At 37.7% G+C, this 13,281-nt stretch overlaps 1 protein-coding gene across 39 annotated transcripts in view; it reads right to left on the minus strand.

The window, feature by feature from the left end:
* The window catches only part of SWT1 (SWT1 RNA endoribonuclease homolog), a 107,721-nt gene that overhangs the window by 33,283 nt on the left and 61,157 nt on the right, over nt 1-13,281 (minus strand). For 35 of the 39 annotated variants that reach the window (XR_015143135.1, XR_015143133.1, XR_015143132.1 and 32 more), the window contains one exon: nt 3,992-4,123. Coding sequence is in view for 19 of the 39 variants with exons in the window: in XM_086343360.1 (XP_086199486.1) it covers nt 3,992-4,123 (132 nt within the window). In the remaining 20 variants the exon portion in view is untranslated. Of the gene's footprint in view, nt 1-1,950; nt 2,065-3,991; nt 4,124-13,281 lie in introns of all 39 variants that reach the window. The other 4 variants (XR_015143123.1, XR_015143114.1, XR_015143118.1 and 1 more) reach the window with 1 other exon arrangement.

Here is a 13,281-nt window from a genome sequence, read left to right on the forward strand (position 1 = left end):
AGTGCAGAAATCAGCAATATTCCCATTCCTTCAACTTTTACCAAATTAGGTATTCTGCACCCGACTATATAATTGTGTGGACAACTGCTAACACCAATATTTTCAATCTTAACTCACCATAATGATGCTTCGAATTCTATCAAAATTAAATTATACAGTTAAATATTTCAAATTAAACATCTCAGCTTTAAAGAAAAAATAAAAACTAACACTTATAAATATGTTACAGTTTAAAAAGATTTTCACATACATCATGTGAAGAAGGCATGAGTTACTCTAAGAAAAGAAACAGTAGCTTAGCTAGGGTAGATGACATTAGTGAAGGCAGCTACAAACTCAGTTCAACAAACACATTTTCATTCACTTCTTTAACTGAAGGACTTGATTAACAGGTTATTTATTACCAGTTCCTAAAATAACACCATAAATGATCTGCTCTAATAAGAGATGTGAGTTCAATCTCTGGATCAAGAAGATCCCCTGGAGTAGGAAATGGCAACCCAGTCCACTATTCTTGCCTGGAGAATCCCATGGACAGAGAAGCCTGGCAGGCTATAGGGTTCATACAGGGTTGCAAAGAGTTGGACACAACTGAAGTGACTTAGCAGAGCACAATAAAAAGAAACAGAGCTGACATACATTCACTGAGCATATAGCTCAAAAAAAGAAACTATTTCATTTTAGCAAGCATCCAAAATGCTAATGAATTTGTAGTCATTACAAATTTGAGTGTATTTTTCAATGTTTACACTGAACTTACTTTAAAAGATTTTAAGACCACATAACACTTGACAAAACAATATAATTATTAACTTTTAATACACTTTGATTCAAATGTCCATTGTCTTACAGTTAAAAAAAACCTTGCAATTTCAGTAGTTTCTGTTGATTAATGAATAATTAAACCGGCAAACTTTTTATTCATAATGCCCTCTGCTGGTAGCTCAAGAAGTTCTGATATACTTACTACAGGAGGTTGGATTAATTTTTTTAAATGTGTTCCTGTACCAATTGCATATAAATCTCTTGGAAAGTTTGTTAAAAATACAACTTGTCTTCTCTACAAAATATCTACAGATATTGAAGTGATTTCAGTAGTCTGAGATAGGATCTAGAACTCTGCTTTAATAAGCAGAGAATCACTGGCTTCATTAGTTATACCAATACCCAATTTTTGAAGCACAGTAACTTAATGAAAAGCTCTAGGAAGGCATTGCTATGCTTCTTTTATAGACAGAGACTGAGGCTCAAGACAATTTATCCCAGGTCACATGCTGAAAACCAGCAGAGCAACCAATACTTCCTTATTCCTGGAGGTATGTACACTTAGAGGAAAGAGTAACAAAACTTAACCAGCTTTAAAATTCTAGTGTTTATTTCTTTAGATACGGTTTTTGAAAGCTGTACACGCTACACCTTCTCAAACATGACTGCACATAAGAATCACCACGGGAGTGAACAAAAATGCTTACACACAGGTCCCACTCCTAGCGATTCAGATGGAATAGGTTTAGGGTTAGTGCCTGGCCTTTTTTTCTTTTTTTAAGCTCCCAGGTGATTGTAATTGGCCACTAGGGCTGAGCACCATTTAGGCCCATTGGTGCTCAACCTTTAGTGTGCACAGAATCAGGACACAGACCACTAGGCCCAACCCCCAGAGTTTTCAATTCAGTAGGCAGGGCAGGGTTTGAGAATCTGCACTTTTAACAAGTTCCAGGTGGCTATGATGAGGTTGGTTCTGTGTCCACACTCTGACAACAAGTGGTTAAGCAACTGGCTAGTGGTCCTCAACACCTGCCTACACATTAGAATCACTTGGAGAAATTTTTTAAATTGTGATAGCCAGGCACACCCTCAGAATCAGAATCTCTGGGGTGGGGTCCAGGGGACAATATGTTTAAAGCTTCTAAAATTAAGAAGGGTCTCTACAGCAAAGTCTATAAAACTTACCAAAGGATGTATAGTGATTTTCTCAGTGGGTAATATAGTCCCCAGAATTTCCATAGCTTTTTGGACTATAAACACGTCTCTCGTGGCACAGAACAGCTCTGGATGTGTGAAATACTAGCCAACAGGATAAAGTGGAAACTGCTTTATGAAGCGGAAAAGACATTTCCCTCCAACCCCCATCCAGTCTCATCTTTTGCCAAACCCTCCCTCCCTCCACTGCCTGTGCTCCTATTAAAATATTAGTAACTCTCTATTGTAACTATCTGTTTTAATGTGACTGTTAGCACTATTTCTGCAAGCTCATTGGAGTCAGAGATTGCTTCTCATTTATCTTTGATTCCCCAGAGCCTAACATGATGCCAAGCACAGGTGGTGCTCAACAAACATTTGTTGAGTAATTGAAGTCAGATTAATATCTCTACTTTCTATAGAAAAGATAATACGTCAAGCATGGCTTTTATGCAGTGTAGCATGTGAAACACCTTTTACACAGCTAAAATCAGAACTGAGTATTTCTTCTTCATAGAGCTACTTTTAGGTAATATTGCCTTAAATTAAAAAAAAAAAAAAAACCTATGTGCACTTAGAGATGATATTTAACTTGGGATCTGTCCCTTCAGTCATTAGTAACTTAAGAGTAGCAAAAAGCTTTGGTAACCTTTCATTCTAAGAATTATATTAGCCAAGTGATCCAAAAAGAGGTACAAATGCTTTGCACATTAATGAGATGATGTTTCCAAAAACTCTTAAAAAGAAATAAGCAAAATCAAAAATTGCTATTGTTTTAAAAATCCAAGTTTTTAAAACTTTGACTTGTTAAAATCACATCAGCTTTTGGTTTTGTTTTTTAATTGGTAAAGAACAGCATTCTTCTCAGAGCAAGCTGTATGTCTAATTCAGATCAAACAATTTTGGCATATAAAAAAAAAATAACTGCAAGTATTCTCCTTTAATGCCACAAAAGAAAACATCTGACTTTATACTACAAAGATGGCATGGTCAATTCTATACCTTTCTAGAACTATGTTTTCTATATACTTCATAAATATTTAATAATCACATACAAATCAAGTCTCAAAGCACCAAAAGACTAAGTTGCTCCTCAAACATCCTCAGTTTGCAGTACTGTGAGACTGTATTGGATGAAATCAACCATATTAACAAACATTAGCATGTTTTTTCTTTTAAAGGGCAGTGATAATTACCTTAACATATACTACTTTTTATTCTGGAGGAGGAAATGGCAAACCACGCCAGTATTCTTTGCCTGGAAAATTCCATGGACAAAGGAGCCTGGTGTACAGTACAAGGGGTTGAAAAGAGTCAACACAACTGAGCGACTGAGCACTCACACACATTCAACACGTAATTACTGAGTGCCCATTATGTACTGGTGAAGACTCTTAACAGTCCCTTGAATTGCAAGGAGATCCAACCAGTTCATCCTAAAGGAAATCAGTCCTAAATATTCATTGGCAGGACTGATGCTGAAGCTGAAACTTCAATACTTTGGCCACCTGATGCAAAGAACTGACTCATTAGAAAAGACCCTGATCCTGGGGAAGATCGAAAGCAGGAGGAGAAGGGGATGACAGAGGATGAGGTGGTTGGATAGTATCACCGACTCGATGGACATGAGGTTGAGCAAGCTCCGGATGTTGGTGATGGACAGGAAAGCCTGGTGAGCAGAAGTCCATGGGGTTGCAAAGAGTCAGACATGACTGAGAAACTGAACTGAACTGAACATTATGTGTCAGGCACTATTCTTGGAGCTACAGTTATGCAGTAAAGAAAAGTTCCTTATGAAGCCTACAATCTAGCCAATTTTTTTCTAGAAAAGAAAAAAGTAGATACATTTTTGTGGTCCAGATGATCAACTGAAGTAGGCATTCTCTGCAACAGAGGGAGACGAGTTCAATCTAAGAACTACTAGTTTATGAAACTTGCCGGAAGACTCCCAGCAACTCTGATAAAGCCAATAAGCCTAAAAGAAAGAGTAAAGTAAGAAATAAATGAAATCTTGAAATTAAGTAGTATTTACCTCTGAATTCCTTCCAGAATATCTTTAACAGCTGCCATTAACTTTTGAAGATATACAAATGCTTCTTCAAATGATGCTATCTTTGAAGACGTCAGAGTTGAATTTGAATCCAACCTTTGAAACACATCCATGCTAAAATAGAAAGAAAAAAAATGCTCATAGGTACACACGCAAATTTACTGTAATTCAAGTATTTTGACTTCTAATGTATAAAATAATGTGTATAACTTACAGCTCATAATGTTCATCAGTTTAAATGAGAAATAAATGTCCAGACATCCATTCATGCAAAGAATAGGGGTCAACAACTATATAGGTCTAATGGAAAGTAATACTGTAAAAACTGTGAAGAATGTTTCACTCTAAGAGACCATAAGAGATAGAAGGGAAGTAATGCTATCAATCCATATTCAAGTCAGTATGTAAGTAATGACCGTACTCCCATATACAAGGATGAAGAAAAAAAAATCACACATCAGATTTAGACTTTGCTGAAACTGGATGTTATAAATGTTCATACACTTTGTTCTGATAATTTCAATTTTAGAAACAGGCACAATTAATAACCACCTCAATGTCCAACAATATTTTTAAAAAGTATTAAGTAGTAAATTAGCAACCTGATGAAATACCAAATTACTGTTAAGATGATGCTTATGCCATCTATGAAACAGAAAAATTAAGGTAAACAAAATGTACTCATATAACATAAAAACAACCATATAAAAACTCAAAACATATGCTGTATGGGTTGAACACTGCCCACCCCCAAATTCATGTTCACCCACAACCTCAGAATGTGACCTTATTTAAAACATGATTTTTGCATATGTAAGTTAAGTTAAAATGAGGTCATGCTGGGTTAGGGTAGACACTACCCTATGTGAAGACAAAGGTAGAGACTGGCCTGGAGTGATATATCTACAAATACGGCTGGCAGCTACTAGAAGCTGGAGACAGTCATGGAATAGATTCTCCCTCAGAACCTCCTAAAAGAACCAACTCTGCAGACACCTGGATTTCAGACTTTCTTGTCTTCAGACTGTGACTCAATAAATTTCCGTCATTTTATTTTTCAATATTTTTATTGAAGCATAGTTAATTTAGAATGTTGTGTCCATTTCTGCTGTACAGCAAAGTGATCCAGTTATACATATATATGTACATTCTTTTTTAATATTCTTTTCCATTAAGATTTATCATAAGATACTAAACAATAGTTCACTGTGCAATATAGTAGGACCATGTTGTTTATCCTTTCCTTATATAACCTAATCCCAGCCTCTTAAGGTTGTGCATAAGTGCTCTAGGACTTCCCAGGTGGCTCAGTGGTAAAGAATCTTCCTGCCAAGCAGGAGACAAGGGTTTGATCCCTGAGTCACGAAGATCCCCTGGAGGAGGAAATGGCAATCCACTCCAATATTATTGTCTGGGAAACCCATGGACTGAAGAGCCTAGCAGGCTACAGTCCAAAGGGCTGCAAAGAGTCAGACACGACTTAGTGACTAGTACTCAGAGTAGTTTTATATGAAAAATAGTGCATGGTCCACCAGATTTTCAAATAAACATCTCTATGTGAAAGGCTCAAACATGAATATGTTGAGAAGTGACTCTGGTTCTACAGTGACTCTGGTACACAATCAGGCACAGCAAACAATGAAGTAGTTTAAAAACTATACAATGATAAAGTAATTACAAGCATTTTTCACTTACTGAGGGACTATAATATAAAGTGTATTATCCAGAAATTAACAAGAGCTCTGTAACATCCAACACAAACGCATGTATATTACAGGTCACTTGTAAACCACATAAAGTATTCAAATATTTTCTAAATAAAAGAAAGATTAAAATATCTTAAATATTGTATTTATTCCTGAACCCCCCTCCTACCTCCCTCCCCATCCCATCCCTCTGGGTCATCCCAGCGCACCAGCCTGAGCACCCTGTATCATGCATCAAACCTGGACTGGTGATCTGTTTCATATATGATAATATACATGTTTCAATGCCATTCTCCCAAATCATCCCACCCTCACCCAATGCCACAGAGTCCAGAAGACTGTTCTATACATCTGTCTCTCTTTTGCTGTCTCGCATACAGGGTTATCGTTCAGTTCAGTTGCTCAGTCGTGTCCGACTCTTTGCGACCCCATGAATTGTGGCATGCCAGGCCTCCCTGTCGATCACCAACTCCAGGAGTTCACTTAAACTCACATATATCGAGTCGGTGATGCCATCCAGCCATCTCATCCTCTGTCGTCCCCTTTTCTCCTGCCCTCAATCCCTCCCAGCATCAGAGTCTTTTCCAATGAGCCAACTCTTCGCATGAGGTGGCCAAAGTACTGGAGTTTCAGCTTTAGCATCATTCCTTCCAAAGAACACCCAGGGCTGATCTCCTTCAGAATGGACTGGCTGGACCTCCTTGCAGTCCAAGGGACTCTCAAGAGTCTTCTCCAACACCACAGTTTAAAAGCATCAATTCTGAAGTGCTCAGCTTTCTTCACAGTCCAACTCTCACATCCATACATAACTACTGGAAAAACCATAGCCTTGACTAGACGGACCTTTGTTGGCAAAGTAATGTCTTTATTTTTCAATACGCTATCTAGATTGGTCATAACTTTTCTTCCAAGGAGTAAGCATCTTTTAATTTCATGGTTGCAGTCACCATCTGCAGTGATTTTGGAGCCCCCCCTCAAAAAAAGTCTGACACTGTTTCCACTGTTTCCCCATCTATTTCCCATGAAGTGATGGGACCAGATGCCATGATCCTCGTTTTCTGAATGTTGAGCTTTAAGCCAACTTTTTCACTCTCCTTTTTCACTTTCATCAACAGGCTTTTTAGTTCCTCTTCAATTTCTGCCATAAGGGTGGTGTCATCTGCATATCTGAGGTTATTGATATTTCTCCTGGTAATCTTGATTCCAGCTTGTGCTTCCTCCAGCCCAGTGTTTCTCATGATGTACTCCGCATATAAGTTAAATAAGCAGGGTGACAATATACAGCCTTGAGGTACTCCTTTTCCTATTTGGAACCAGCCTGTTGTTCCATGTCCAGTTCTAACTGTTGCTTCCTGACCTGCATATAGGTTTCTCAAGAGGCAGGTCAGGTGGTCTGGTATTCCCATGTCTTTCAGAATTTTTCACAGTTTATTTTGATCCACACAGTCAAAGCTTTTGGTATAGTCAATAAAGCAGAAATAGATGTTTTTCTGGAACTCTCTTGCTTTTTCAATGATCCAGCGGATGTTGGCAATCTGATCTCTGGTTCCTCTGCCTTTTCTAAAACCAGCTTGAACATCTGGAAGTTCACGGTTCACATATTGCTGAAGCCTGGCTTGGAGAATTATCGTTATTATCGTTCTAAATTCCATATATAGGTGCTATTACACTATATTGGTGTTTTTCTTCCTGGCTTACTTCACTCTGTATAATAGGCTCCAGTTTCATCCACTTCATTAGAACTGATTCAAATGTATTTTTTTAATGGTTGAGTAATACTCCATTGTGTATATGTACCACAGCTTTCTTATCCATTCATCTGCTGATGGACATCTAGGTGGCTTCCATGTCCTGGCTGTTATAAACAGTGCTGCGATGAACATTGGGGTACAAGTGTCTCTTTCAACTCTGGTTTCCTTGGTGTGTATGCCCAGCAGTGGGATTGCTGGATCATAAGGCAGTTCTATTTCCAGTTTTTTAAGGAATCTCCACACTGTTCTCCATAGTGGCTGTACTACCAACAGTGTATGAGGGTTCCCTTTTCTCCACACCCTCTCCAGCATTTATTGCTTGTAGACTTTTGGATAGCAGCCATTCTGACTGGAGTGAAATGGTACCTCATTGTGGTTTTGATTTGCATTTCTCTGATAATGAGTGATGTTGAGCATCTTTTCATGTGTTTGTTAGCCATTTGTATGTCTTCTTTGGAGAAATGTCTGTTCAGTTCTTTGGCCCATTTTTTGATTGGGTCATTTATTTTTCTGGAATTGAGCTGCAGGAGTTGCTTGTATATTTTTGAGATTAGTTGTTTGTCAGTTGCTTCATTTGCTATTATTTTCTCCCATTCTGAAGGCTGTCTTTTCACCTTGCTTATAGTTTCCTTTATTGTGCAGAAGCCTTTAATTTTAATTAGGTCCCATTTGTTTATTTTTGCTTTTATTTCCAATATTCTGGGAGGTGGGTCATAGAGGATCCTGCTGTGATTTATGTCAGAGAGTGTTTTGCCTATGTTCTCCTCTAGGAGTTTTATAGTTTCTGGTCTTACAAATAGATCTTTAATCCATTTTGAGTTTATTTTTGTGTATGGTGTTAGAAAGTGGTCTAGTTTCATTCTTTTACAAGTGGTTGACCAGTTTTCCCAGCACCACTTGCTAAAGAGATTGTCTTTTCTCCATTGTATATTCTTGCCTCCTTTGTCAAAGATAAGGTATCCATAGGTGCGTGGATTTATCTCTGGGCTGTCTATTTTGTTCCATTGATCTATATTTCTGTCTTTGTGCCAGTATCATACTGTCTTGATGACTGTGACTTTGTAGTAGAGCCTGAAGTCAGGCAGGTTGATTCCTCCAGTTCCACTCTTCTTTATCAAGATTGCTTTGGCTATTCAAGATTTCTGTGTTTCCATACAAATTGTGAAATTATTTGTTCTAGCTCTGTGAAAAATACCGTTGGTAGCTTAATAGGGATTGCACTGAATCTATAGATTGCTTTGGGTAGTATACTCATTTTCACTATATTGATTCTTCCGATCCATGAATATGGTATATTTCTCCATATATTAGTGTCCTCTTTCTTTCACCAGTGTTCTATCGTTTTCTATATATAGGTCTTTTGTTTCTTTAAGTAGACATATTCCTAGGAATTTTATTCTTTTTGTTGCAATGATGAATGGAATTGTTTCCTTAATTTCTCTTGTATTTTTTCATTATTAGTGTATAGGAATGCAAGGGATTTCTGTGTGTTGATTTTATATCCTGCAACTTTACTATATTCATTGATTAGCTCTAGTAATTTTCTGGTAGAGTCTTTAGGGTTTTCTATGTAGAGGATCATGTCATCTGCAAACAGTGAGAGTTTTACTTCTTCTTTTCCAATTTGGATTCCTTTTATTTCTTTTTCTGCTCTGACTGCTGTGGCCAAAACTTCCAAAACTATGTTGAATAGTAGTGGTGACAGTGGGCACCCTTGTCTTGTTCCTGACTTTAGGGGAAATGCTTTCAATTTTTCACCATTGAGGATAATGTTTGCTGTGGGTTTGTCATATATAGCTTTTATTATGTTAAGGTATGTTCCTTCTATTCTTGCTTTCTGGAGGGTTTTTATCATAAATGGATGTTGAATTTTGTCAAAGGTTTTCTCTGCATCTGTTGAGATAATCATAAGGTTTTTATTTTTCAATTTGTTAATGTGGTATATTACATTGATTGATTTGCCGATATTGAAGAATTCTTGCATCCCTGGGATAAAGCCCACTTGGTCATGCTGTATGATCTTTTTAATGTGTTGTTGGATTCTGTTTGCTAGAATTTTGTTAAGAATTTTTGCATCTATGTTCATCAATGATATTGGCCTGTAATTTTCTTTTTTTGTGGGATCTTTGTCAGGTTTTGGTATTAGGGTGATGGTGGCCTCATAGAATGAGTTTGGAAGTTTACCTTCCTCTGCAATTTTCTGGAAGAGTTTGAGTAGGATAGGTGTTAGCTCTTCTCTAAATTTTTGGTAGAATTCAGCTGTGAAGCCATCTGGACCTGGGCTTTTGTTTGCTAGAAGATTTTGATTACAGTTTCAATTTCTGTGCTTGTGATGGGTCTGTTAAGATTCTCTATTTCTTCCTGGTTCAGTTTTGGAAAGTTGTGCTTTTCTAAGAGTTTGTCCATTTCTTCCAAGTTGTCCATTTTATTGGTATATAGTTGCTGATAATAATCTCTTATGATCCTTTGTATTTCTGTGTTGTCTGTTGTGATCTCTCCATTTTCATTTCTAATTTTACTGATTTGATTTTTCTCCCTTTGTTTCTTGATGAGTCTGGCTAATGGTCTGACAATTTTATTTATCTTCTCAAAGAACAAGCTTTTGGCTTTGTTGATTTTTGCTATGGTCTCTTTTGTTTCTTTTGCATTTATTTCTGCCCTAGTTTTTAAGATTTCTTTCCTTCTACTAACCATGGGGTTCTTCATTTCTTCCTTTTCTAGTTGCTTTAGGTGTAGAGTTAGGTTGTTTATTTGACTTTTTTCTTGTTTCTTGAGGTATGCCTATATTGCTATGAACCTTCCCCTTAGCACTACTTTTACAGTGTCCCCCAGGTTTTGGGTTGTTTTCATTTTCATTCGTTTCTATGCATATTTTGATTTCTTTTTTGATTTCTTCTGTGATTTGTTGGTTCTTCAGCAGTGTGTTGTTCAGCCTCCATATGTTGGAATTTTTAATAGTGTTTCTCCTGTAATTGAGATCTAATCTTACTGTACTGGGGTCAGAAAAGATGCTTGGAATGATTTCAGTTTTTTTGAATTTACCAAGGCTAGATTTATGGCCCAGGATGTGATCTATCCTGGAGAAGGTTCCATGTGCGCTTGAGAAAAAGGTGAAATTCATCGTTTTGGGGTGAAATGTCCTATAGTTATCAATTAGGTCTAACTGGTCTACTGTATCATTTAAAGGTTGTGTTTCCTTGTTAATTTTCTGCTTAGTTGATCTATTCATAGGTGTGAGTAGGGTATTAAAGTCTCCCACTATTATTGTGTAATTATTAATTTCCCCTCTCATACTTGTTAACATTTGTCTTACATATTGTGGTGCTCTTATGTTGGGTGCATATATATTTATGATTGTTATATCTTCTTCTTGGATTGATCCTTTGATCATTATGTAGTGTCCATCTTTGTCTCTTCTCACAGCCTTTGTTTTAAAGTCTATTTTATCTGATAGAGTATTGCTACTCCTGCTTTCTTTTGGTCTTTATTTGCATGGAATATTTTTTTCCGGCCCTTCACTTTCAGTCTGTATGTGTTCCTTGTTTCAAGGTGGGTCTCTTGTAGAGGGTCTTATCCATTCAGCCAGTCTTTGTCTTTTGGTTGGGGCATTCAACCCATTTACATTTAAGGTAATTATTGATAAGTATGATCCCGCTGCCATTTACTTTATTGTTTTGGGTTCGAGTTTATACACCCTTTCTGTGCTTCCTATCTAGAGAAGATCCTTTAGCATTTGTTGGAGAGCTGGTTTGGTGGTGCTGAATTCTCTCATCTTTTGCTTGTCTGTAAAGCTTTTGATTTCTCTTTCATATTTGAATGAGATCCTAGCTGGGTACAGTTATCTGGGCTGTAGGTTATTTTCTCTCATCACTTTAAGTACGTCCTGCCATTCCCTCCTGGCCTGAAGAGTTTCTATTGAAACATCAGCTGTTATACTTATGGGAATCCCCTTGTGTGTTATTTGTTGTTTTTCCCTTGCTGTTTTAATATTTGTTCTCTGTGTTTGATCTTTGTTAATTTGATTAATACGTGTCTTGGGGTGTTTCGCCTTGGGTTTATCCTGTTTGGGACTCTCTGGCTTTCTTGGACTTGGGTGATTATTTCCTTCCCCATTTTAGGGAAGTTTTCAACTATTATCTCCTCAAGTATTTTCTCATAGTCTTTCTTTTTGTCTTCTTCTTCTGGGACTCCTATGATTCGAATGTTGGAGCATTTAACATTGTCCCAGAGGTCTCTAAGATTGTCCTCATTTCTTTTAATTCATTTTTTTCCTCTCTGTTTCATTTATTTCTACCATTCTATCTTCTACCTCACTTATCCTATCTTCTGCCTCTTATTCTACTGTTGGTTCCCTCCAGAGTGTTTTTGATCTCATTTATTGCATTATTCCTTATATATTGACTCTTTTTTATTTCTTCTAGGCCCTTGTTAAACCTTTCTTGCATCTTCTCAATCCTTGTCTCAGGCTATTTATCTGTAACTCCATTTTGTTTCCAAGATTTTGGATCATTTTCACTATAATTATTCGGAATTCTTTATCAGGTAGATTCCCTATCTCTTCCTCTTTTGTTTGGTTTGGTGGGCATTTATCCTGTTCCTTTACCTGCTGGGTATTTCTCTGCCTTTTCATCTTGTTTATATTGCTGTGTTTGGGGTGGCCTTTCCGTATTCTGGCAGTTTGTGGAATTCTCTTTATTGTGGAGTTTCCTCGCTGTGGGTGGGGTTGGATGGGTGGCTTGTCAAGGTTTCCTGGTTAGGGAAGTTTGTGTCAGTGTTCTGTGGGTGGAGCTGGATTTTTTCTCTCTGGAGTGCAATGAAGTGTCCAGTAATGCATTATGAGATGTCAGTGGGTTTGATGTGACTTTGGGAAACTTGTGTATTGAAGCTCAGGGCTATGTTCCTGTGTTGCTGGAGAATTTGCATGGTATGTCTTGTTCTGGAACTTGTTGGCCCCTGGGTGGTGCTTGGTTTCAGTGTAGGTATGGAGGCGTTTGTTGAGCTCCAATCAATTAATGTTCCCTGGAGTCAGGAGTTCTCTGGTGTTCTCAGGATTTAGACTTAAGCCTCCTGCCTCTGGTTTTCAGTCTTATTCTTACAATAGCCTCAAGACCTCTCCATCTATACAGCACCGATGATAAAACATCTAGGTTAAAGATGAAAAGTTTCTCTACAGTGAGGGACACCCAGAGAGGTTCACAGAGTTACGTGGAGAAGAGAAGTGGGAGGAGGGAGATAGAGGTGACCAGGAGGAGAAGAGGGGGAATCAAAAGAGGAGGGAGCAAGCTAGTCAGTAATCACTTCCCTATGTGCTTTCCACAGTCTGGACCGCTCAGAGATGTTCACGCAGTTATACAGAGAAGAGAAGAGGGAGGAAGGAGACAGAGGTGGCCAGGAGGATAAAGGGGGGTGGGGAATCAAAAGGAGAGAGACAGATCCAGCCAGTAATCAGTTCCCTAAGTGTTCTCCACAGTCCAGAACACACAATGAGATTCACAGACTTGGGTAGAGAAGAGAAGCGGGAGGGAGGAGACAGAGGCGACTTGGTGGAGAAAAAGGAGAGTCCAAAGTGGGAGAGAGCAGTCAAGCCAGTAATCTCGCTCCCAAGTAAAAATGGGTACTGAAGATTGAGTTCTTAAAGGTACAAAATTGATAACAAATACTAAAAAGCAAACATTAAAAATCTAGAGTACAGGTTGGATTCTCAAAAATACAATATTAAAGAAAAAACAAAGTCACAAAAATTATAAAATATATATATGAAGTTTGCTTTTAAAAATAGGGTTGTTTTTTTTTTTTTTACAAAGTAATAGGTTAT

Source organism: Bos grunniens, chromosome 16 (assembly GCF_055505025.1).
Source record: "Bos grunniens cultivar Pamir isolate PY7600 chromosome 16, Bosgru_T2T1.0, whole genome shotgun sequence".
NCBI lineage: Eukaryota > Metazoa > Chordata > Mammalia > Artiodactyla > Bovidae > Bos > Bos grunniens.